This window comes from Chaetodon trifascialis, chromosome 19 (genome assembly GCF_039877785.1).
Source record: "Chaetodon trifascialis isolate fChaTrf1 chromosome 19, fChaTrf1.hap1, whole genome shotgun sequence".
NCBI classification, from domain to species: domain Eukaryota; kingdom Metazoa; phylum Chordata; class Actinopteri; order Chaetodontiformes; family Chaetodontidae; genus Chaetodon; species Chaetodon trifascialis.
This window is the reverse complement of record NC_092074.1, coordinates 517,866-544,051: the sequence shown is the minus strand read 5'-3', so window position 1 is coordinate 544,051 and position 26,186 is coordinate 517,866. Positions and strand designations below refer to the sequence as shown.

General features: G+C 41.3%; 1 protein-coding gene across 3 annotated transcripts in view; it reads left to right on the top strand.

Moving 5' to 3' along the window:
- The window catches only part of cep85l (centrosomal protein 85, like), a 33,003-nt gene extending 12,436 nt beyond the window's left edge, over positions 1-20,567 (top strand). For 2 of the 3 annotated variants that reach the window (XM_070986933.1, XM_070986934.1), the window contains 10 exons: positions 1,431-1,516; positions 2,014-2,131; positions 2,236-2,388; positions 2,711-2,863; positions 14,417-14,571; positions 15,950-16,067; positions 16,156-16,206; positions 17,654-17,758; positions 18,185-18,365; positions 18,872-20,567. In XM_070986933.1, coding sequence (XP_070843034.1) covers positions 1,431-1,516; positions 2,014-2,131; positions 2,236-2,388; positions 2,711-2,863; positions 14,417-14,571; positions 15,950-16,067; positions 16,156-16,206; positions 17,654-17,758; positions 18,185-18,365; positions 18,872-19,038 — 1,287 coding nt within the window. In that variant the 3' untranslated portion in view covers positions 19,039-20,567. The remainder of the gene's footprint in view (positions 1-1,430; positions 1,517-2,013; positions 2,132-2,235; positions 2,389-2,710; positions 2,864-14,416; positions 14,572-15,949; positions 16,068-16,155; positions 16,207-17,653; positions 17,759-18,184; positions 18,366-18,871) is intronic. The other variant, XM_070986935.1, reaches the window with a different exon arrangement.
- The last annotated feature ends 5,619 nt before the right edge of the window (positions 20,568-26,186 follow it).

Sequence of the window (26,186 nt, the reverse complement as noted above, 5' to 3'; positions counted from 1 at the left end):
CATAGAAGTTTTTTATTTGTTTTATTATAACAGAGTTACATACATTTGACAATGCCTGGGGAAAAATGACCCCTTAGTGGCTTCAGGGCATTCAATCGATCGCAACTGGACTTTGTCAGTTTGTCTTGGAAGACGTTTCAATGTTTACAAACTGACAAAGTCCAGTTGCGATCGATTAAATGCCCTGAAGCTTACAATGACCTGGATGAATGAGAATATTCACAGGCACGACCCCTTAGTGGAAAACTAGCCTATTGTCTGTGTTATTTTCATCATTATTGCTTACCAAAAAAAAAAAAAAAAAAAGCTCAATCAGAACAAAAATATAAGCTAAACGACAAATTGTAAACTTACCATGGGGAGTGTGGTACAACCAAGTGCTGTATTTATGGTTATTAAGCCATTCGGGATCCCAGCCAGATGTTCTGTGTTTAGCTGTATTTTTTTTGACTGGGTTACCAGTCAGACCAGGCCCGCGGACACCCATCGGAGCGGGGCCGGCAGTCGGAGCGGGGTCACCTGTCAGACAGGTGTCAGCGGCAGTAATGGTCCTCGAGCAGCCCACCTCTCCACTGCAATCTGCCCCCTTTCTTCTGTCTCACCTGCACCTGTCATTTTATTTAGAGTTGCCTCTGTTACTCTCCCTTCATCTATTTTCCTTGGCTCCGGAGTCTGGCAGAAAAACTTCTTTATATTAAGTTGTCTGTCGCCTGCAATATTTTTTCTTTTCTTCTGCGACGCCATAGTTGGCTAGCTACAAACCCTAAACATCCCATAAAATATGCCCGTGCTCTCAGCAGCGGTATTCGCATCGTTACTAGGCAATGAAGCAGGTTGAGTCACATTGCGCTGCACAGAGGCGCTCCTAAATGTAAATGATTATTGATTTATGAATGAAAGGATAGATGGCTTATTTTTGAGATGGTTTTTTTTTTTTTGGCCTGGTGGGGGGTCTCCTTGGCCTGGCGGCCCGTCAGGCCTGTACAATGGTAGGGGAAACACTGGACTGAGTGCCATATTAAGTTAAAGATGTCCTTTGGAGTCTTTTTGCTGATTAAAAAAGTGAATTTACTGTTAAGTTTATCTTAAGTGTGGGTGCATCCAGTCTCATTAACATGAACCTTGAACAACCAGTGTTGACAATACTCCATCCTTTACAATTGATTATTATTTGTTTTTTGATATGAAAAGACCCCATGGAAATAGTTTTTAAAAAGTTTTGTTGAGCAAAGAGAGCAAAAACACTGACTTTATGGAATTTTAATATTACTTAATTGTTATACAATAATCATTAATCAATTAGTGATCATTAACATGACTACTATGATTTATGAAAATCAGAAGATTATGTTACTGATGCCATTACATCATGTCATGATTTATTTGTGCACTGTATGTGTTCAATTATCTGTGTTTTTGCTTGTTTCCAGATGCTGATGGGTACCTCCTTTCCTCTCAACACTCTGGTGAAGGTTAAAGAGGGGCTGCTTCAACAGAGAGAGCTAGAGATAGATAGGTACTACAAGACACACTCACAGACACTTTGAGCTTCCTCGACACTTCCTCCAAAAGTAGTCTTTGTCATGTAATTCTGTGCAGACCAATGTGTCTCCTTTTTGGTTGCATGTCCACCCAATTTATAGTGTATATCATTCATGGAAGGCTAAATAACAGAAATCTTTTATCTGGTTATTGCAGTTCCATAGCGCCACAAAATACATCCCACACAGTTGAACACTTTTCTAAACCAATTTTAACAAAGACTGGACATTATAACGTACACAAAGGTGGGATTTATTGCAGGACTGTAAAATTGGACTGTGCAGGTTTTAGCTGGTGTGCCTAATAAAGTTGCAACTGAGTGTATTAGGTAGGTAACAAATATGTAAATAGATATCATTTCAAAATAATTCGGTAAAACTAACCTATTGCTGAACTTCATAAAATTTTGTGTCTAAACGACTGCATATTTGCAGATGTCTATTTTTAAGCAGGAGGAAATCTGTGTTTCAGACAAAAGCAGCAGATTTTGCAGCTCCATACCCGGATCAGAGAGAATGAGCTCAGAGCACAGCAGGTCCTGCAGAGCCAGAGAGGATGGTTTGACACCCCCCACTTTCTAAAAACCAAGGTGACGCATTTCTGTGATGAATGAGGATCCAAATTCATAATTTGATAATCACATTAAATATTTTCCTAATAAAAGTCACAGCACAAGTTCTGCTTGTCCAAAAGGAGTCAACAATGACAACACCAAGCAAACAGCCATCTAATGAAGAACTTGGTAGGAAGCTAGCAGTGGCTGAACTGGAAGTACTTCATCTGAATGAGTTCTTCAAGCAAGTCACACAGAAATATACAGATGACATCAGAAAACTGGAGGAAAAGGTACAGCAAATTGCAGACAGAATTCAAGAAGTTATTAATACAAAGGAAGTGGAAGAAAAATAGTGACGGTTGAATCTGATCCTACAAATGACCAGAGGAGTAAAAATATAGGCCACTTGTACCATTTGAATGACAAAGGATAGCCTTTGTTTCATTCATTGCTTTTTAAATGATTTTGTGTACACAACATAATAACTGATGTGAAAAAATTCATTGTGCTTTATTGTAGAATATTTGTATGTGCTTGGAATATGTTGAAAAAGGGTAATTACATTCAGCATTGTTATATAAAATCAGTGCATTAGTTGTTTTTTGTCAACAGATAAAGACGAGGGATCGCTACATCAGTAGTCTGAAAAAGAAGTGTCAGAGAGAGAGCGAACAGAACCAAGAAAAACAGCAACGCATAGAGACACTAGAGAAGTACCTTTCTGACCTGCCAACGCTGGACGAGGTCCAGGCCCAGTCCCAGCAGGTACACACATACGAAACATAGACATACATGTTGTCTGCCAGTACAGCCAAAAAGATGTTTTATACCGAAGGCTTAGAAAAGCTGCACTTACTGTGAAAGTATGGCTTGAGTGAGTTGCTTTTCTATAAAAACAGGGATATTCAACCATTCATACTGTGATGCCATGATGCTAATGTTACTCTACAGGACAACATGACAAGGTTTGTTTGAGGTTCACAGGTTTGATCAAAACACTGTAAGAATCTGTTATCTGCAAAGCTTCATCTAACAGCTCACTGTGGCTGTTGCTTCTTCATCCAGTCCTCCTTGCAGCAGGAGTAATCTGCTGACCAAATTGTCCAGAATATGTCCACATGACGTGTAGACCGAATTTACATGAAAAAGATGACTAACAAAACACTGCAAAGCGCTCAAACTGACAAATTCACTATAGTGCATGAAATGGTAGAGGCTCATAACATGGTGGAACAAGAATATAGGAGTTAAAGTAAACCACGGAGATTAACTTAGAAGATGCAAAAGTACTGAGACCTGAACTCTAAAATAAATCAGTTTTTTGCAAGAAATGGCTGTGGTAGAGGGAGGAGGTGGTCACAGATTGGCCCTGGTTAGCCCTGCTACTAGAGCTGGGCGATATGGCTGAAAACTGTATCACGATGTAAGTGTTGCATATCGGTCGATATCGATAATTATTGATATTTTTTTATTACCTATTTAAAATAAGGTCCAGGAGAAAAATACATTAAATTTAAACATTTTTATTTTAAATTTAACCTTCCTCTGATTATAATCCCCTCAGCTATCAAGGCAGAAAGGAAAGGAAAAGTCAACACAACCATGGAAAACACTCAAATAATAAATGTAAATAAAAGTGTAAAAATGTAAACAGAGAGAAACCTGAGAACTTTTTTTCTGCAGGTTTAGTGCCAGGAAGTTCACAAGCTGATTCACCTTCTGGTGAATAAAATGTTTTCAAATATGGGCAGTGTTTTGTAAACATAGCAGAAACTGAGGAAGACTTGACATCTGTAACATACAAAAAAACAAACATGATAGACAGTACAATAAGATTGACTGAGCTATAAAACCAGCCTAGACATATGAATAACTTTAGTCACTCTTCTTACTCTAAACATACATGAACTATTCAATTATACTTTTATTCCAAGTGTGTTTAAAAAAAAAAAAAAAAGCATGTAAGAGATTTTTATAACCTGGCTTCTCCACAGTGCTCAGCGGAAGCATGTCTTTAGCTATATGATATGCCAGTGCCTCCGTTATGTCTTTGTGCCTCTTAGATGATTTGTCATAAGGCACTGAAGCAGAGTACCTCTGCATTGTCTGCTGCTTGTGCGGTGGTGCTGCAGTTGCAGATGTTGTTGGACGTTGGTGAATACGGCTGCACTCCAAAGGGTGAGTGCGGCTAAGGTGGTTAAACAAGTTTGTGGTATTACCGGTGTTGGTGGGGACGACAGTCTTGCATAAGTTACAGACCACATTGGCTTGACTACGGTCCAACATAAAATCCAAAAAACTCCATATTGGCGAGCTGACTTTCCCTGTTTTATGGACAGTTTCTTCGCTCGCTGCAGCACTCTCGCTCTATTTCTCATCTCACTCCTCGCAAAACATCAAAGACGAGACAACGAGATGGCGCAACCGAACATGATACTGTTACGTGATTGGCGTGTTAGTGTGTCACTCCCACTGTTCAGTGATTACTCCCTACGTTGCTTGGTTACCTGAGAGCGAGTGCCTTTGTTCATGCAACCAAATTTGTTTCACAACTGTTCCTTCCGACGAAGAAAAAAAATTATTGAATGCATTTTTTATTGATCTTGATTACGTGTCTATCGCGAGACATATCGTTATCGTTTTATTGCCCAGCCCTACCTGCTACAGAGCAGGACCATAACAACACAGCTCAGTGAAGTATCACCCACTGTGAGGCTGAAGAGAAAACATGGAATTCTGACTGCTGAGTGCAGCCGAGGTGGGCTATTGCTGGACTAAGCCGTTTCATGAAGCAAACTTTTATTAATTCTCTTTCATTTTCAGACAGAATGAATGAATTGGATAATGAAACAAAATTCTCAAATCATTACTTTCCTTTAAGATCAGAGTTAATGCAAATTTTTTCAAGAGTCAGAGGTCTGAGGGTATTTACTCATATGTTTGGAAAGGTTCGAGTAGTTCAGAGGTATTGGCGGAAGATTGGACTTTTCCAATCTTGTGTCACGTCCTGACACTGTCAGCCCTGTCACTTTTTGTTGCTATCTCTGTGTCATCCTGACAAAGCACCAAGGAAGGACTAAACACAGCAGTTTTTTTACATGTTGAACGTCTCAGCTTTAGGTCTGCTTTTCTGGATCCACTTTCTGAAAACTATCCCAATTCATACACCGTATTTTCCGGACGATAAATCACTCCGGAGTATAAGTCACGCCAGTCAAAAAATGCGTCATGAAGAGGAAAGCCCAGGGCTCTCAAGTCTCAAGCACTCAGCTCAAAACTTGAGAGCTCTGGGACAACACTGGACTATAAGTCATATTTATTTAGAATTTTATTTCACAAAAAAACAAGAACAGATATTCAACAGACACATCTGACTGAATAGGTGTCTGGTATGTTAACGTAAAACATTAACAGATAATTAGCTACACAATAGCATAAACATAACATACCTGGGAAGCTGAATACGCTAAATTAACATAACAAGCCAGCGAGACCAACAAGCAAGTTCACCAAGCTCCCGATGTCATTCCACGTCACTGAATCCATTGAAATCTTCATCCTTGGTGTCGCTCCTGAACCTCCCTGTTGCCGTGAAGCTGTGGTCTCCATCCACCATCCACTCCTCCCACGGGCAACGCAAGGCTGCCTTAAAGCTCCAGTTCACAGAGATGTCGAGTGGCTTGGTTAAGCTGGTACAGGGATAATGGCAGTTATGGAGTTTCAAGCTTTTATTTTATTTTTGAATTGTGACGTTATGTGCGCTCGCATACTGTCCATCACAAGCAGGGCTTTGCGTGTTTTAAAGAAGCCAACCGGAATGCTTAGTGTAGCACTTTGTAAGCCAAATGTTCATCATTTGTTAATTCATCCACCCTTTCTCATTCACGGCCACGACAACTTTGGATGGGAGGGATTCGTGTTTTGGCATGGTTTTCCGTTTGAAAATGACCATCGGTGGCAGTAAATTCATCTCCTTGGCAACTGTCTGGGCATGGAGACGTAACTGCACTGTTGACAAGCCTCTCCCGGCAGCACATTGTTCAAGCCCGCGATTAGCTTTCTTGGTTTTTTTCTTTGCAATAAGAGAAACCTCTGCTTTATGTCAGTCCCTCACAAGTTTCTCACTCACTCCAAACTACCATTTTTGGCTGCATATTTTACTATTTGCAGTTTTTAACCTGCAGTATAGGATGTTCTTTTTGGGGGCATTTTGTTTGTGTTCAGTCTTTCTCAGTTGTCTTTTTTTTTTCAGGTAATTTGTGGTGCAGGAGTGGTACAGGTGCAGCATATAGTTGTCACAAGCCTAGAGCACCCTCACGCAGCTATAGATGGTAATCCGTGAACTGTGACCTCACCTGACTATAAGTCGCAGGACCGGCCAAACTATGAAAAAAAGTGCAACTTATAGTCTGGAAAATACGGTGAAGTGAATTTTCAAACACAGTTCTGAAACAGCTGCGACACATCACTGTCAGGTGATTCCTCTTTCCTCCAGCCTGTTTGCTGTAACTTGTTAAAAATGCCTCATCAACACCTTCTCAAGTTAATGGTCAAATCCAACTCTTCATGCATATGGTATTAAGATGGTGAGAGATGTATATGGCAATAATGAAGTCCTTTGAGAACCTTTGTCAAGAACATACAGTGATTCGCCAGTTAATCATGTGGAGATACATCCAAGTTCATAGTCTTTTAGCGCATACATTTAAGGCGATTTACTTCAAGACTGTCAATATCAGACACACAATGCCTGGACTTGGTCATGAGTTAGCATTTTCTTTTAATAAACAAATCTATGAAATCAGCTGTTTTCAATTTAAATTTTTCAATTAAATTTTATTTGCATAGCCCCAAATCACAACAGAAGTTGTCTCAGGACACTTTACATGTAGAGATGTTACAGGCCGAGCTCTCTTATCTACAGAGACCCAACAGAATTCCCTCATGAGCAAGTACTTGGCGACAGTGATGAGGAAAAACTTCCTTTTAACAGGCAGAAACCTCAGGCAGAACCAGGCAGACAGACAGACAGACAGACAGACAGACAGACAGACAGACAGACAGACAGAAATTCAATAACAGTAACAGTGACGGTGGATGTAATAATAGTAGTAGCAGTTGCAGTAGTTGTCAGGTAGGGCCATGGCAGGAGACGTAGCTGTAATCCACAATCCAGATTCAGCCACTATCCATGGGAATCTGCAAGATGACAAAGCAGAGTTAGTTACATGCCGTGGTAGGACATGAAAGCGTGCAGACTGAGAGGGAGAGAAGGACAGAGGAGCTCGGTGTATCTTTGGAGGTCCCCTGACAGTCAAATGCTATAGCGGCATAACTAGGGGCTGGTCCAGGCCAAGCCTGAGCCAGCTGTAATTTTAAGATTTATCAAGAAGGAACGTTTTAAGCCTACTCTTAAATGTAGAGACAGTGTCTGTCTCCTGGACAAAGGCTGGAAGATGGTTCCACAGGAGAGGAGCTTGATGGCTAAATGCTCTGGCTCCTGTTCTGCTTTTGGAGACTTAAGGAAACATAAGTAAGCCTGTATTCTGGGAACACAGTGTTCTAGTAGGGTAATAAGGTACTATGAGCTCTTTAAGATAAGATGGTGCCTGACCATTTATGATTTTGTAAGTAAAGAGGACAATTTTAAATTCTGTTCTAAACTTTACAGGGAGCCAGTGCAGAGCGGCTAATATCGGAGAAATATGATCTCTCTTCCTCGTTTTTGTCAGAACACGTGCTGCATCATTCTGGATCAGCTGGAGAGTATTTAGCAACAAATTTGGGCAGCCTAATATTAAGGAATTGCAATAATCCAGTCCGGAAGTTACAAACACATGGACTAGTTTTTCTGCACCACAGGATGTGCCTGATTTTTGCAGTGTTACGTAGGTGAAAAAAGGCAGTCCTTGAAATTTGTTTTACAGATGTAGTGGCCTCCAAATTCCCCTAACCTCGTGCTGGGGCCCTGGCGGGTCCGTGACCGGTCCCTGCTCTGCAGTAGGCGGGTTCGTGACTGTAATGAGATCCCCCGCGATGACGTCATCGGCGGGGGGGGCCAACTCGTAACACCCCTAAGCTCCATTTGTGGAAACTACCTGCACTCGCTCGATCAGTCCACCAGGAGGAGCAGTCATTATAATTGGTTACCGTGTCAGCTTTGCTGAGTCGTTCATTAGATCTGCACATAGCCTCCACTGCTGTAAGAAAAACTGCTTGTCTAGTAGAGCACCCTGTGCAGTTTTTTAAATATAATTATGTTTAATCATCCACATTATTGTAGTGCTCGTTCACAAACTTCTTGGATCTGCTCATCTGCCCATCCTGCCTTTTCCTCCACATCTCTCTCCACCTTTGGAGAGGCTCCCAGCGCATCTCCGCGTGCCGAGTGATTTGTGCCCAGAAAATTAATCATGAATAACAGAAGTTGTGCGTCGTGTTTTTCTAGCATTCTGAACTGCTAAACAGTTAAATGTTTAATACTCTGCCTGATTCGCGGAGCCACTCTGCTTTTCAGTTGGTGAGTTTCCTGTTTGTAGCGCATTTTAGATTTGCAGGTCGCTATTTGATGCGGTTACCAGCAATACGCAGAGTCCTTTATGTGTGTGTACTGTATATTACTGGACAGAAATCATTTACAGTGCGCTGAAGTGGGAGGGACGGGAGGATGAAATGCCAATTTCAGCCTGTGATCTGTTAATGTCTGACTGAACAGACTCATGGAAGTGATATTTTACAGTTCTACATATTTTAATCTAACGAAATTCGTTAAAACAAGTCACTTGGTGCTTTCAAAGTCATGTCATTGAGCTGAAAGGTTCCAGATTTCGTTCGCCTTCACAGGCGGCTGCGGAGCGCCGCAGACGGCTCGCACTGCGCACTGCGATGTTTAACATCATAGGCTTAATATACTATAGTTAATTATTAGTGATACAGGGGCGAAGCCCCTGCTGTGTTCAGTGCAAAGCACTGAACCACTATTGTTCTTCTGTGCGCTGCTTCTTCTTAAACTTATTATTCTTCTTCCGTACTTTTTTCGGTTCGCTACTAGTCATAAACGATAGCGAGCACCCAGGCAAATTATATATCAAAACGTGCGGCTCGATCGGGAATGGTGTGCTATTATTTTTCTCTACACGAAAAAATCCCATAAGAAATGAATGGGACGAGCCGAAAAATGCGAAAAAATCTCCCCCTTTTTCAAAGGGCTACTGCTCCGGCATACTTTCACCTAGAGACGCCGTTCCAACTTTAAAACGTAGACACAAGTCTCGTCTATTGGTGTATTAAATCCCGTTCTGATAGGTCGTACAGTTTTTGAGCAGTCGCTGTTCAATGACCGTGAGCGTTTTGGGAGAAATTGTGAGTTTATAATGGGTGTGTATTGCACGGAATGTTCGCGCTAGAGTGGAGGGGATTAACTGCCAGAGTGGAGAGAAGCTCTGAAAATTGTGTGAAACTTTCGTCTTTCCACGCTCCCCCAAAGCACAAATTTCGCTCTACAGGCGTGAAAATTTCCAGAGTTGTAGTGCCGCTTGCGCTGATTCTCACGATGTGCCTGGCTAAGCGATAGGACTTACGGTTTTTGAGTTCTCAGCCTCTGACCTCGCCCATAAGGTCCAATGCAAATCAAAAACGGGAGAGACAGAAACCAGCCGTTTTTTAACTCGCTCTAAAATCGGCATTTTTGAGCCCAGCGGAAAAAGAAAGTGATCACCTCGTACAGCAAAGCCTTGTGGCTCTCACGGTGAAGAAATTTCGGCAATAGCACTTTCGGTGTCGGTGTGAGAAGCGTTTGTTCGGAGGGTGCGCAGAGGCCAAATTCAGACGTTTCTCAGACCCTCACAGAGCCGAAAGGGCTCGTCACCATGGCGACCGCTGGAGATTATAATGGGTGTGTATTGCATGGAATGTTCTACTGCCCTAATAGCAGGTGTCTGTGTGTGTGCACCTGTGTCTAAGTGGATGACATCATGGATCAGGCCACCTCAAGTTAACATGGCAACCTCTGAGCCTCAGTACTTCTGTGAGCACTACTCTCCCACATACACACACATATGTAGCTTCAGCTGCAGCTGTGCAGCTCAGTCAAATGAGCAGCTCTTCATTAAGCTCTGTAGTGTCATGCTAACCAGCCACAGCCAAGCCTACTAATGAAGTTGTATATGTTAGTGAGGTAATGAGTGATGTTGGCCTGTTAGCATTAGCTACAATGCTAACATGCTAATGCTAACATGAGGTCCTATGAACTTGTTGGTGCGTGGAGGTTTGACTAGTGATGTCGGGTTGTTGTGCTAACATGCTAATGTTAGCATGCTAATGCTAACATGCTAACATGCGTTAAAATGAATGTACAGTGCGTTCTAATGGTGGTTCAGAGGTTTTTAATGTGTTATTTGACATGCTAATGTTAGCATGCTAATGCTAACATATGTTAAAATGATTGGTAAAAGCATTCTAAGGGTGTTTGAGACCTTCTCAATGTGTTTTTTGACATGCTAATGTCAGCTTAGCATTGTCACTGATAGGCACACTGGATCACTCTCCAAATTTCCCGCCGAGGGGAATTTGTCTAGTTATCACTGATCTTTTTCATCACTCTGTCTGTGTGACTGTCTGTGTCCTCCTCTCTGTGTCTCTGTCTCTTTTTTCAGACTGTTCACGCATTGAATATAAACAGTAACTATTAAAAAAAGTTATAGTCGTGGGAAAACATAGTACTCAGAAGCGCACCAAGAATGCATTTTTACGTCAGGCGTTGTGCACGCGTGTTTGATATTAATATTGTGCTGCTGCACCTCAAATAAATGTTTTTTTGGGAAACGGAAATGTTCAACATGACTTCATCATGTTAGACCAGGCAGACAGGTTCTTACTACATCAACTCTCCCTCCGCAGCCAGCGAGCCTCATCCCCCGCACAGACACCTACATTCAATCATGAATAATCCTAATGGGCCAATCAGACCAATGAAAAAAACAATGTTGTGGGGCATACAGGGCCAATGGGCCGATGTAGATGGGCCAATCTACTTGTTTTTATTGGCCAATCAGTTAACACACACACATGAAAACGGCCAATAAACAGTGAAATCAGTATCATGAGTATTTCTCAGATGATGATTTTTGTATCTATCTAATCCGTGGCATGCAATATTGCACCCCGATTTTGGATAAAGTATAAATCCAGTTGTTTCATTGTTTCAGCTGTCGCGGCCAAATCTCTTGTTAACTTATTAAGCTCTTCCGCACAGTGTGACATCTATTTTAATTATTAGAGAGCTGCTCTAATGGTCACTGATAGACAGTCCATCCTATTCTATAAACTGTTGGTGGTTTGTGAACTTCACTGCATTTGTGCATTTGAAGCGATTAACTCCCGGCACATTTCAGAGCTGAGTAAACCTGTAGTTTCACTGACACATCGCGCATCATCACCACAGGCGTCATGATGTTCTCCTGTCTGTCACTCTGTCAGGCATGTGTAGTGTCGAGCCGGCCACGTTGTTGGCTGAAAAGTCACTATTTGCATTACAGAGTATCCTTTGTTCTAACTCAATGGATGGTCGCCAGCCAAACAGGCTCCCAGCCCCCACTGTCCCACAGACTAGCTATGGCCAGTAAAATAGGTGGAGGGCTGAGGGGAGTGCGTACCTCCAGTAATTAAAAAACAATTTGTGCACAGATATTAATATTGTGTCGCTGGCTACTTTATAGACTTCACTAAATGTTTCCATTACACTTAATTACATTTATGGATAAGCCAACTTTCCCACCTCCCTCATGCATCAAAATGTATATTATCAGTCCAGGAAATCTTGCGATCGCAAAAATTAGCGCATATTCAACCAATACTAATATGACTGTCTACTGGCCGCTTCCTGGTCTATTTTTGCCGAGAGCCGCGCGCCTGTTGCAGAAAACATAGGAGAGCCCTGGAATCTCCAGATGACGCGCTCTGCTCCTGCAGCTCTGTCTCTGTTCCAGCGCATGTAAAGTAAAATTAGGTCATCATTTTTGTTGATAATTATCAAAAGCAAACTCTATGTAAACAGATGGAGCCTGTTTATTCTTGGAGTCACAGGCTGTTTTGTAAAGCTACATCACTTTTATGACTCAGGAATGATTTTGTAACTTTTTTTTTTTCGAAGTTATGTTTTGGGTTTTTTGGCCTTTAGTGTATAGGACAGCTGAGGAGCAGCCATAAAAGTAGTTCAGGAGAGAGAAGATGACATGCAGCAAAGGGCTGAAAGAGGGAATCGAACCCATAGCCGCTGCAGAGAATTTCATACATGGGGCGGACGCTCTACCAACTGCGCCAAATCTCTGCCACATGATTTCGTAACTTTGAGCTGATACTTCTCATTCTCAAGTTAAAACTGTTTTTTTTTTAAGATGGGAACTGAATCTTTTCGACTGGTTCTGTAATGTGAAGTATGGTTATTATCATATAGGAAGTGATTATATACAACTTTTTTACATGAGTTTGTTTTTTTTGATCGCAACAATCACAAAAAAATTCATACAGTATATTGTAAGAGAAAAACTTAGGAATTTCCTGTTTGCAAATCGAAAATATGCATTAAAACAGGCTGATGGAAACACACATTTATGACTTTTTTAAGACTTTGTGCGAGAAATATTTTTCTAAGTTGATTTAAATAATCAACGTAAAATAGTTGAGTAACTGTGACTGCCTAACTACAAATAAGCCTACTAAAGCAGATGAATGTAGTGGAGTAAAAATCTTTGCCCTTGAGATGTGTTCCTGTGAGGGACACGCCATTTCCTGGTGACACCCTGCAATTGAATGAAGAGGTGTGTTTATAGTGGATTCTGGGCACACCCCCAAGAGGAGGGGGGGACTGGTAGCTGGCTGGCAGCCAGCTGGGAGCCGGCTGGGAGCTGGATGGCCTCTGGCCTGGAGGGGAATTTCGAGGCTGCTGCATCTGTACATGGGAGTGAAAGGACATGTCCAGATCAAAAATAACACAGATTCTTTACAGTGGTGCTGGAGGTCAGTGCAGTGCCATCCATAACTGCTGTGTCATCAGAAAGTGAGTTTCTAAGGTGTTTAGGGCCTAGTACAATAACTTCAGTTGCACAGCAATGAAAATTTATTGAGTGCTTTCTGATAATGTTCCCTAAAGGTGGCATATATAAGGTGAATAGAATTGGTCCAAGCACAGAACCCTGTGGGACTCCGTAGCTGAATTGAGTGAGCACAGAGGAGTCATCATTAATGTGTACAAACTGAGAGCGATCTGAAAACTAGGATTTAAACCATCTTAGTGCAGTTCCCTTAATGCCAATGAAGTGTTTGAGTCTCTGCAGTAGGATACCATGGCCAATGGTGTCAAATGCAGCACTAAGATCTAATGATACTAGTACAGAGATAAGTCCTCTAGCTGATTGCATTAGAAAGTCATTTGTAACTTTAACCAGTGCTGTCTCTGATGCACTCTAAATCCGGACTGGAAATCCTTAAATAAACTATTGTTGTGTAGAAAGTCGCACAGCTGATTAGCAAATGCTTTCTTAAGAATTTTTGAGAGAAAGGGGAGGTTGAATATCGGTCTATAGTCGGCTAAAACCCCTGGATCAAGAGAAGCCTTTTTAAGTAGAGGTTTTATTACAGCTACTTTAAAGGACTGTGTTACGTAGCCTGTTGATAAAGACAAATTGATCATGTTTTATAAGGAAGAGCCAATTCAAGGTAAAACTTCTTTAAGCAGCTAAGTTGGGATGGGGTCTAGAATACAGGTTGATGAGTTTGATGACAAAATTATTGAAATTAGTTGGTGAAGGTCGACAGGTGAAAAACAGTCTAAAACTGTGACAGGTTTAATAAGTTTCTACGGTTTCTGTTTTTGTCGGCAAAACAGTACCTGTTGACGGCAGGAGGTGATGCATTCTGTCTCTAATAGTAAGAATTTTATCATTAAAGAAGCTCATGAAGTCTGCCGTTCAAAGCTAAAGGAATAATTTTAAAGTCGCTTTGGGGAAAAAAACAGCCAACTGTCTGTGAACATATATTTCTTTATCTTATGGCCATGTTGATTTCATTGGTTGTTTTCTTCTTTATGTCTGTTATCACTTGTATTCTGTTTTTTCCTGCTGGGTCACTACTACTACTACTAGTATTTAAAATGTAAAAAACAATTTGGATATGTATTGTTTTTAATGCTTACCTTGTTTATAGTCTTGCACATCGAAATGTACAAATCAATGATGTATGTCACACGTTGTCATTTTGAACAATTTAAACAAAACACTGATAATTCCAGTGACCACTCTGTGTATGATTGTGTGTACTCAGCAGGAGGAAGTACAGCAGAAAGCCAAGGATCTGGAGAAAACATTGTCTCTGTTAAAGAAGAACCTAGAGGAAGGATATACTCTACTGAAGGAGAAAAACATCAAGATCGAGATGCAGGCCAGGAGAGAGAAGGAGTTGATTGCATCTGTACACAGGTACATAATCAGCTAATTTCGACCATGATAAATAGCTGCTGTTAGCTTGTTTTAAGGTGTATGCAAAGCAAATCTGCACCTTGTGTTATTAACACTAATTTGACTGCTGGAGCACTGCTCAGACAGCCAATGTATAACCAAATATTTGCTTTGGATAGTTAGCACTAAGTACACACCAGCCATGTTTGTGTATGCACCTCAGCTCTGTTTGTGTGATAGCTTTGACTCTGACTGATCTCCAAACTTGGAACTAGGAACTTCAGTTCTTTTTTATTTACCTGTGGTTTCTCTCCTTTTCATCATATCTCTGTACATTTATGAAGTTATGAAGTCTTTGAAATAAGAAAAGTCCACACACAAGGTCATCACCAGAGTGCGTGCCTGGTGTCTGGTGTCTTTACACTAATTAATTAGTGCTGTCAGGCGATTAAAAAAAATAATCTAATTAATTACAGGATTTGTAATTAATTAATCGAATTAATCACATTTTAATCTCATATCTGCTAAAGGTCCCCAAATAAAGAATTTGAATTCTAGGACATTACAATTCACTGACATTCACATTACAGCTGGTGAATTCTTTTCATCACTGTAGTTCTCGACGGTAGCTGGAAATTAGAGTCAGATGACGCTATCTGAAACGCCTTTTAGGCCCTCGTTTTCCACGATTGAAATCGGCCTGCAATCAGCAGCAACCCACTTTGCGATTGAGTTTGTCAGTTTTTCTGTCGTGGCTTTGCTCATTCGTTTTCCTAACTCAGCAAGTGTGGGTTGGCAGAGTGAGCTCACGGTCGCACTAGCGGCACTAGCAGCAACTACATGTTTACATGTAGCGTTTAAATGATAATTCAGGCTGGAGCTGCTACGGTGATAGGAAAATTCTTTTTTACACAAGGTACAAATCACTGCGTTCTTGTTAATAGTCCCGTCTTTGTTCTTTTTATAAATAAACTTGCCGTTCAAAGGTCCAAGTAGGCTTGCCTCGCTCTCCGGTGTCGCATCCACGTCTGTTGTCACCCTGCTTTTGACTAGTAGCGCAAGTAGGATGCAGCCTACGGGTCACTCAAAGGGCCAAATTTAAAATGCTTGCGCATTGACTTGCCACTCATGATTAATTGCATGAATTTTTATAGCTCGTTAATTTGCAGCGTAATTAATTAATCTAATTAACGCGTTAAACTGACAGCCCTATAATTAATTAAACATGTATGTATGCAGTTGAGCTGCCTCTAAACTTTGAATTGTGTCTGAACAAACTCTTTCTACATTAGATGACAAAATGACTGCTAACATCTTATCCCTTGCTCTGTGTAAGTACATGTCTGTGTGTCGCTCTGTCTCTTTATTATTTAATACAATTTATCTTATTGTATTGAAGTCTGCAGAAGAAGGTGCAGCAGTGTTTGGATGATGGGGTGAGGTTGCCAATGCAGGACCTGAAGCAGCTTGAGGTGGAAAACACTGAACTTCTGGAGCAGCAAGACCACAGCAGCAGGGTAGCATCCTAAACATACAAATGCACAAATGCATCCATATATACACAAAGTCAAAATCCATTAACATGTTACCTTTATTCCCTACCAGCTGATTGAGCGTCAAAAAGAACAGATTGAGAGACTGACATCACAGCTAACGGTAGGGTATTAAGCATATGCACAAACTCAGAGGTTCTCAACCTTGGAGTCATGTTATTGAAAACAGAATTTAAAGTGCCTTACTCAAATTTACCTGACAACCAACTTGACAGCATGTGATCCAAAAGTAGACTTACTGTATATCACACCACTGGTCAACTTGTAACTTGTAACCTTGTAAATTTACATCAGTGGTTTTCACACTTTTTGTACCACATGGAGATAATTTTAGGTCATAATTAAAATTTGAACTGAAAAAGCAAATTTCAAATGTAAAATGATAATTAGAAAATGTAAAGTGACATTGAAAAAAAGTGAAATTTAACTGTACAGTCTGTTCATCTTTACTGGTTAAGATAAGATTGCTCTTCATCTTCTCATCATCTTCATATTCTCCAAGCGGAAATTAAGGTGTCATAGCACAATTACATGGACTACAGAAATGTACCGTAGGGAATGGCAAGAGATAACACACAAGATAACAATAAGATAAATAAATCAAGGTAATTGTAGCTCATATAAATGTAAAAATTGCATGTGTGTGGTTGTTTGTGTGTGTGTGTGTGTGTGTGTGTGTGTGTGTGTGTGTGTGTGTGTGTGTGTGTAGATATATATATCTATATACACATATACCACTAACTTGAAAATAATTTTCCCTTTTTTGTAATATCAAAAGGATTATAGATATTACAGCTATTGTAGGGTTTAACAGTTGAGAATATCTTGAATAAACTGGCAACTGTATGTAATCATGGACACCTCCAATGCGCCTGTGGATTATCATGCAGTTATGGGCTGTATTTAAGCACTGTACCACTTTATAACTGATGTATCTTGAAAGGTCCTTCTGTCCAAAATGCCATTTTTAAATAACCAAACAATGGACAGACAAAGTATCAGAATAGCTGGTGAAAGAAAGTCACTTGGACAGTTGGAGTATTATGTTAATTCAGGGCCTCGAGTGCAGTGACTGCAAAGAGACAGAGAGACAAATAGGTGAGGTGAAGGCTTAAATGTTCTTCAGATAATCACTGGATGATAGGAAAGCCCAGTGCACAGAGCCCAGTGAAATCATTTGATAATAGTTGAGAGGTACTTTTGCAACTCAAAATGAGCTCATATGCTACTCTCTGAACTTGAAAAGTCATTTATGCTGAACTCTGTAGCCCCTCATCAACTGTGACAAAATATCCAAGACAATTTCTTGTTGTTGTCAGTGACAGATTTTCATTTAATTCATCATTTGTCTAAACTATAACGCATCATCATCATTCATCCAGCCACCCGCTTGTGCTTGGCTTTGTTTAAGAATTAAATATGTATCACTCAGTAAACAACCTCTTTAACTGAAATGGGGAAAATAAACATTCCTGACCTCACAGATTTGCTGTATATTCTTCCTCTAAAGAATAATTCAGGCTAACCTGTCACATTCTGTGCTTTGTTAGGCCACCAGTTCAAAACTGCAAAAAAAAAGAGGCCTTCCTCATCGACAGTCTTATCCGCTGGAAAAGGAGGAAAGCCTAGCCACCCTATGCAGAGCCTTCCCACAGGTATCAGTGTTGGAAGTCTTGGTGTCTTTCACTTTTTTCTGTATGTCTTGCTGCAGAACACATTATGAGATAGCGACTGATATGCTGACTGATAAGTAACAGTGCATCTTACGTTTGAATAGTGCCACCATATTGCCATTCATAAATCTCTTTACATTTAGGTTGTGCCACCGCAAAGTCATTTACAAAGCTCTTAAATTTCCTGTCCAGGCATTGATTAAACCCCTAAAAACTCATGTCTCTTCATCAAAGTTACAATTTACAAGTTTTTTCCATGAAATTCCTTCATGCCTTGCTTTGGCTTAAATGTAGCTCCATACCTTTGCCTTTATGTAGTTTGCACGGATTTAAATAGTCCCTATCTAACTCTGCTCATCAAACACACAAACCTCATTAGCACATGTGCCTTTGTTTCCCTCTGAGAAGCAGTGGCAAGTGGATGAAGGGCTGTTGGTGCATCCTCTACCACACGTAAAGATACCAGAAGTGGGTCGGCTGCTGAAAGAGATGTCCTTGTGTCTGCTGGACCTCCAGGCTCTCTGTAGCATCCTGGCTCAGAGAGCGCAGGGGAAGGAGCCCAACCTATCTCTGCTTCTGGGCATGAAATGTATATGGATAACACACACTTACACACATTACAGTCTTTATGCAACGCTTACATCTTAAAGTTACATCTTAACTGCAGTTTTGATAAAATTTGTGTTGTGTCCCAAGATGTACATTATTTCACATAAAACAAAATACAACAGATAACAAAAATAAATATTTATTATTTGTTGTTATAAATAATAACAGGATTTGTGTTTGCTCTGAATGACATCAGCCTCCCAAGAAAGGAAATGTATTGTTATGCCTTACTACAGATATAATCTACATATGTCTTTTTTTTTTTTCTTTTTTTTTTTAACCAACATTCTGACCCCAGTGCAGCACTGGACAACACACAGTGCTATCAATATTCTCATCTTACTCTTTGAAAGAAAGCAAATAACCGCAGGTGTGTGTCAGTAACTAGTAACTTTAGCAATGTTTCCGTAAGGGCCTTGATTCACCCTTCCTGAATGTGCAGTGTGTACCTCCTGCTAACTTTTCTCCTCTGCTGTCTTTTTCCAGCGTTGAGTGTTTCAGTGGAGGAGAGTGACTGCAGAGTGGTGGTGGAAGAAGAACTGAGGTTCAAGCTTCTGGAGGTCAGCCAGCTGAGGAGAGATGTCGATGAGCTGAGGAAAAGCGTCTCAGATCGTTATGCTCAGTATGTGGGTGACAGCTGTGTCTCCCAGTAACATTCAGCACTGCCCAACTCTAAAGGCACAGCTCTAACCCAGTGTGTGCTTTCCCTCTTTTATTACTTCATAGATAACCATATAAAGAATTATAACAGGAATTGAAAGGTCCATAACAATACAGGCTTTACCCAGAGAAGTGTTTTGTGTCATTTTCATGCTGTGGTTTGTACATGATTGATGACAGTGTAACATGTAGACTAATCATGGTGTTCAGCACATCCCCATATGGAGTGATTGTTCTTCACATTTGTTGTGGACTGCACCAGAGAGACCATGCCTATCAGACTTCTAGACAACAGATATCTGTTAGAAGTTAATGAAAATGTCTTGGTTTAATAAGCAATATCAAGTGGCGCTTTGTGCTGTTAACCATGTGACCTATGTCAACCATAGGACTCTTTGGTAATTAATAGGCAGATAAATAATTCAGTAATGACCCTTGATACAGAGGTGATACAGAGCTGCTTGTCATACCAAAACAAAAGAGCAGCAATTCAGGAGCTGCTCTAAGAGGGTTATTTGAACAGGCAGAAAATGTATTTGGCATGATGGTATCAATTTGTCACTGTAAATGATTATTGTTTCCATTTACACTGGGGTAAAGTGAGTCTTGCAGCCAAATACACTGAAAGAGCGAACTGAAACAGCACATGCACTTTTTGGTAGATATTGTCTTGTGTGTGTGGTGAGGGCAATCGGGAGAATGGAGAAAAGAATGACAGTGCCACCTGGGGGATCGAGGAAGTACTGTCTCAAGAACTTTGAATACAGTTTTGGAAATTGTTAAGACAGGGTTAGACCTGTCAAGACAGATGTTTTACAATAAACCAACGGTTGTATTGAAATAGATCTTTGGCTTCTGCTCCATATACCATACACCGCTAATCAATATATGATCTGATAAAGGTCCTATAAATATCCAGTAGTGTATGGTAACTGCTCCCCATTCATAACCAGAAACTGATCTCATGAGATTAAGCACTTTTACATTTTCTTTCACTTTGTTTAACTTGATTCCTCCGTATAGATACTCCTGACCCAGAGTCTGTCCTGGGTCCTTCCTCACTAACACTGCACCTGATGCAGTATTCACGTGCACTATAGGGAATATTCTCCACCACGTGTGAGGCCACACAGGTTAGAGAATACATGAATTATCAAACATGATATATCAAACAAACAATCAAACAGTTTTTTTGTTTTTGTTTTTTTGTTTTTTTTTGTCTGCATGATTTAATGGATTTGTAACTTTTATGTGCTCTAACCCAGCCATGACAACCACAACCAAATGTGTTTTGGTTGTTGTAGTAGGTGTGTTCAGTCCATCTGTGGATGATTTAAAGAGTCACTGGATGGCTTGTTCCTCTGTTTAAGAAATTATCCTTTGTTTGACATTCCTGATAATTAATGCTGAAGGTGTATGTTTATATGCAGTGATGTTCCTAATGTTTTTTTTTTTTTTTTTTTGTAATATGAAGGTTTGATCTCATTTCTTCAGATGGTAAATAAAATTATTTTTGTAAAGAAGTTGTATGGGCTGGTGTCAGAATGCAGTACATTGTGTATGCAATATGAAATAATGTCAGTCACCAGCAAACAGCTGGCTCCAGAAAGTTTAATATGCTTTCTTGCATGCCCACAAGTACAGATTACCTGCAGTTCAAGAATGCACAATGTTTGACATTCATTGAAGAAAATCAAACATACTGAGAAGTTATTCCACTTTCCCTGCCTGAATTTCCCTGCAATTGCAAGTGATATTCATGTCACAGTAATTTCCCTTTTCCTTCCTTTTTCCTTTCTGTCTTTCTGCCAAACCCTGCTGGCTCCCTCTTCTCGTTCTCTTGCTCACTATTACTTATTTCGTTTTCAGCTTATTTCAGACTCTGTTTTTAAAAATGTTTAAAAGATGGTAACCCTAACCCTAAGATGCTTTCAAGACCCACTGCTCATCACTGCACCACTAGCCTCCCAGGCTGTGTAATTGTGGATATTGTGTAGGTAGGAAAGTAGCCTCTCATTTGCAAGCAGATTGATTGCCAGGGAATCATAACATTTCTCAGGGCACAGCCAGAGAGTCTTCAAGTCTACATTCTGACAAAACTTTGAAACTTCAGTATACTTGGGCCTATTGATCTAGCTGCAATTCCTTGCTCTTCCAACACTAGAATTTCAAAATGTAGCAAGAAAGTCATCTGAGCGTGCTTGATTAGCAGTTGACTGTGACATTGTCCTGGTTGTTAGCTCTACCACTTGTTGATAACATAGAGTGGGTGTTGCAGGGTCTGAGTAGCTGCATCCAGTGTAAGCTGTCGCCCTGTGAATGATGAGGACTTTGATGATGATTTTATTTACAAGGGCATGTCAATGTATAGCCATAGCCACCATGTATAGCCATATATCAATGTATTTCGATAAAGTAATACAATCAGAATGAGTTTGATTACTGTATACAAAAACTAGAGGAGATGTTAAAATGCAGAAGATAAACAGCAAGCAGATCAAATACAACAAAAAAGATACCACTCGACTCTGTCAAAGACTTTCTCTGCATTCAGATGTATATTTTGTGCAATTTATACTCTAAATACAGTGGCACCCCTGGTCAAAATTTTGGTTACTGTGAATAGTTAAATGAGAAGAAGATGGACTGATCTCCAAAAGGCAAAAAGTTAAAGATGAAACATCCTCTCCAACATTTTAAGTGAGATAAAGGCATTAATTTAGTTTTGCACAAATTTAGAGAAAAAAAAAAGGAAAGGAGCACCATGCAGAAGTCAGATTCTCTTCTCTTTTTTTTAGCTTGATAATGCTATGGCTTGCTCACAGGCATTGTTAGGAAAGGCCAAGTGATACAAATTTCAAAGCTTTATGAATAGTCTGACTCCTCATATGTTGTCCCAACAATCAGCTGCCATGGGCTCCTCTGAGCAGCTGTCTATCTCTTTGAAAATGAAAATAACTGATGCCCACAAAGCAGAGGAAGGCATAGCACAGTATTTTCAGGTCGTTGTTTCCTCAGTTTGTAATTTCTTAGTTAGAAATGTCAGTTAGCAGGAAAAGTGGACGTCAAATTGAGGTCTGGAAGACCAAGAAAACTTTATAGACAGGTAAATCAAAACCAACACCTTGCAACACCTGCAAAAATATGACCTTCAACAGTCATCAGAGGAAAACCTTTCCTGCATCCTCACCACGAAATTCAGCCTGTAATTCAAAATCAATGGAACTTTGTGTCCAAAATGAGCAAAGGTTTATTTGAGGGAAAAACCTCAAATATCACATTCTGATTGAAAATGTTGCTAAATCCTGATTGGTACACGGACAGACATGAAATCGCTATTTTCCAAAGTTTGAATTGATATGCAGATATTGGTGAGAGTGCAGGGTTTCATTGTGCCTAGTACTGATGATTTGTATGTCAAATCCACAAGCTTTCATACTTGCAAAAACACAAAAACAAGCTCTGAATGCTGAGCAGCTAACAGCCTCTTTTATCACCAAATTCAACACTAAATTCTTCAGTTTCATAAGATAAGATAAGATAAGATAAGATAAGATAAGATAAGATAAGATAAGATAAGATAAGATAAGATAAGATAAGATAGATAAAGAAGTCAGACAAAAAAATATTGCACAAATGTTATATACCCCATGTAATTTACAATATATACAATATGTACACACTTAGGTAATTTAAAAATGTCAGTTGCACATGAAAAACAGGAAAAATGTGAGATGTGATCAGGTTATCAGTACAACTTGCATTTGAGTGGATGTTCTTGTGCACTGTTATACAGTCTGATGGCTGTGGGCAGGAATGACCTGTAGTAGTGCTCTTTCCTGCACTGGGGGTGTAAAAGTCTTGTGCTGAAGGAGCTGCTCAGGGTCCTCACAGTGTGGTGCAGGGGGTGGGAGGAGTTGTCCACAATGGCTGTCAACTTGGCTAACATCCTTCTGTCCGCCACCTCCTCGATGGAGTCCAGTGGGCAGCCCAGGACAGAGCTGACTGTTTTAACCAGTTTGTTCAGTCTCTTCCTGTCTCTGTCCGTGCTACCCCCTCCCCAGCACACTAAGGCATGAAACACTGCAGAAGCCACCAAGGTGTCATAGAAAGTCCAGAGTAGAGCCCTGCACACACCAAAGGACCTCACTCTCCTCAGCAGGTGTAGGCGACTCTGGCCCTTCCTGTACAGGGCATTAGTATTGTCTGTCCAGTCCAGTTTATTGTTGAGGTGAACACCCAAGTACGTAAATGAGTCCACCATGTCAATGACTAAGCCCTAGATGTTCACTGATGTGTGAGGGGAAGGTTTCCTTCAGATATCAATAACCATATCCCTGGTCTTGCTGGTGTTTAGGATCAGGTGGTTCTGCTGACACCAGTCCACAAAGTCCGTGATGACCCCCTTGTACTCCTGCTCATTCTCCTCTGACACACACCCAACAATGCTACTGTCATCAGAGAATTTCTGCAGATGACAGAGGGTGGACTTGTACATGAAGTCCGAGGTGTAGAGGGCGAAAAGGAAAGGTGACAACACCATTCCCTGGGGGGCCCTGTGCTGCTGACTACCACATCTGACACACAGCTCTGTAGCCTCATGTACTGCGGTTTGTCAGTGAGGTAGTCGATGGTCCACGCAGCCAGCTGTTGGTCCACACCAGCCACCCCCATTTCCCCCGCAGCATTGAAGGCTGGATGGTGTTGAAAGCCCTGGAGAAGTCAAAAAACATGACTCTCACAGTACTCCTGGGGGAATCCAGGTGAGACAGGGCCCAGTGTAGCAGGTAGGTGACGGCGTCATCCACCCTGATGCCAGGTCGCTAAGCGAACTGCAGCAGGTCCAGCGCAGAGCTCACCTGGGTGCCGAGGTGGCCGAGGATGATCCTCTCCATGGTCTTCATGAGATAGGAGGTCAGGGCGACAGGTCTGTAGTGGGATGGGCTGTTTTTGGAACCAGCACCATGCAGAAGGTCTTCCACAGCGCCGGAACTCTCCAGACTGAGGCTCAGGTTGAACACGTATAGAACCACCTGGCTGAGTTAGTCTGCATACTCCCTGAGCACCCTGGAGCTGATGGCATCTGGGCCTGTGGCTTTCCTGGCCTTTGTCTTCCTCAGCTCCCTCCTCACCTGGGCCATAGTGATGGAGGGGGGGAGGGGAGGTGACTGTGGGGGGTAGTCCAGAGCTGTAGGTGGTGGTGGTGACAACGGGGGTTGGAACAGAGTGGTCTGAGGGGAGCTGAGGTGTTAAGGACTGCAGCTGAAGAATGACTGGCCTGGAGAGGTGTGAAGAAGTGGGGCCCCAATGAGTGGGGGCAGAGTCAAATCTATTAAAAAACAAGCTTAACTCATTTGCCCAGGCCTGATCTCCAGTGGTGGCTTGTCCGTCCCGACTTTTCCCATGGCCTGAGACATGTTTCAGACCTCTCCACACATCTTGTGTCTTGTTCTTCTCCAGGTGCTGCGCCAGTTTCTCTCTGTTTCTTACACATCCTGATTTTATATGATGATCAGTCTGCTGAGGCTGAAACTTGCTGACTGACTTGTTGGTGGTGACTTGTTCACTTTTGAAATGCTGGGATAGTTTGAAGACTTCAGAATGTATCTAAAGCAGAATTCCTTGGTAAGTCTTTTATTCACAGTCAAACTGATTTAAAATGACACTGCCCATGTCAGCTTGGATATGGAGCCCAACCCTCTGATTGCTCTTTTTGGCACCACAGATGACATCCATGTGCGCCTGACCCCAGCCAAACGCCGTACTCTGTCTTTCGCCTCTCTCTTCGCCAGACGTGCAATATTGCTGAGGTGGAGAGATGCTGCCCCGCCCATCCACGCTCTGTGGTTGAGAGATGTTATGTCTTGTTTAAACCTTGAAAAAATACATTACTCACTTTGTAACTCTAAAGAAAAGTTTCAAGAAGTGTAGGTATCCTTCCTGGAATATTTCCATAACTTTCAAACTAGCTAGAAATTGGATCCCTCACTCACATCAGCAATACCAAGTATATAAATGGTCCTCTCTCTGATACATCCTTTTGGCCAGTGTGTTGGTTCATATTGAAACCCGACTTTCAATTGGTCTATTTGTCCTGCCAATTCTACGTAAAAGTCTGGCTTGGTAACGATGGGTGGGCTGTGTGGGTTAGACGTTTTTTGTTTTGTGTTATTTTCTCCCCATTGTGCATGGACAGGATTATCTTTCTCAACTGAAGTTGATTATGTGTTGTGGCCGTGGTTTAGCGATCTGCTCTGATTTGTTCTGTGTATTCTTTCAGGGCTGGAGCGAGGCAGGGGCAGGGCTGATCGTTGCTGGGGTTTGAGCGTCTACCTGACACACCTGTCACTAATTGCCACTAATCAGGACTCCCCTTTTTAAGCAGGCTTCTCCCACACTCTGGTGCCAGATGATACCCGTGCTTACGCTCGTGTCCACATCTCAGTGCCGATTGCCTGACCCCTGCCTCGTGTTCTCCAGCCGTTTGCCTTTGTGCACGCTGAGTGACTTTTGTGAGTTTTTGTTCCTGCCTGAGTGCTATCCCCTTGTGGAGATTTCTGTTTAAGTTTCTGTCGAGTTGTTCTCCAGCGCTTGTTGTTTCTTTTGTGTACTGTGTGCTCTTTTTCCCAGCAGAGTTTTTTCCCGTCCTCCCTGAGTTCTTACCTGAGGCTGTCGAGTTTCTCCAGCACCTGAGTTTCTTCTTACCAGTGAGTTTTTTCCCCTAGTGGTGATTTTGAGTTTTTTGTAGTGGCTGTTGAGTTTTCCCTCCAGCGTTTGTTTTTGGACCTTTTGCCCGTGTGCATTTCTTTAATGGAGTTTTGTGTTTTTTCATTAGAAGCTGTCGAGTGTCCTCCAGCAGAGACTGTCATCTCCGTTCCCGTTTATTGGCGCCCTCAGTTGTTTCCTTCTTTTGTTGTTACTTTGAAATAAACTGTGATTTCTGCCGCTCTGCATCTGAGTCCTGTTTCAGAGTCTGTCAAATTATGTGTTTTACAAACTTCCTGTCAACATTTTACGCCTGTACCATATATTTATGAAAAAAAAATCAATAAAAATATCTTTGAGAAAAAAAAATGACACTGCCCACATTGTAAGTGCCCTTTCTTCTTTTCATAAAACACAATAAAATGGTGTGATAAAG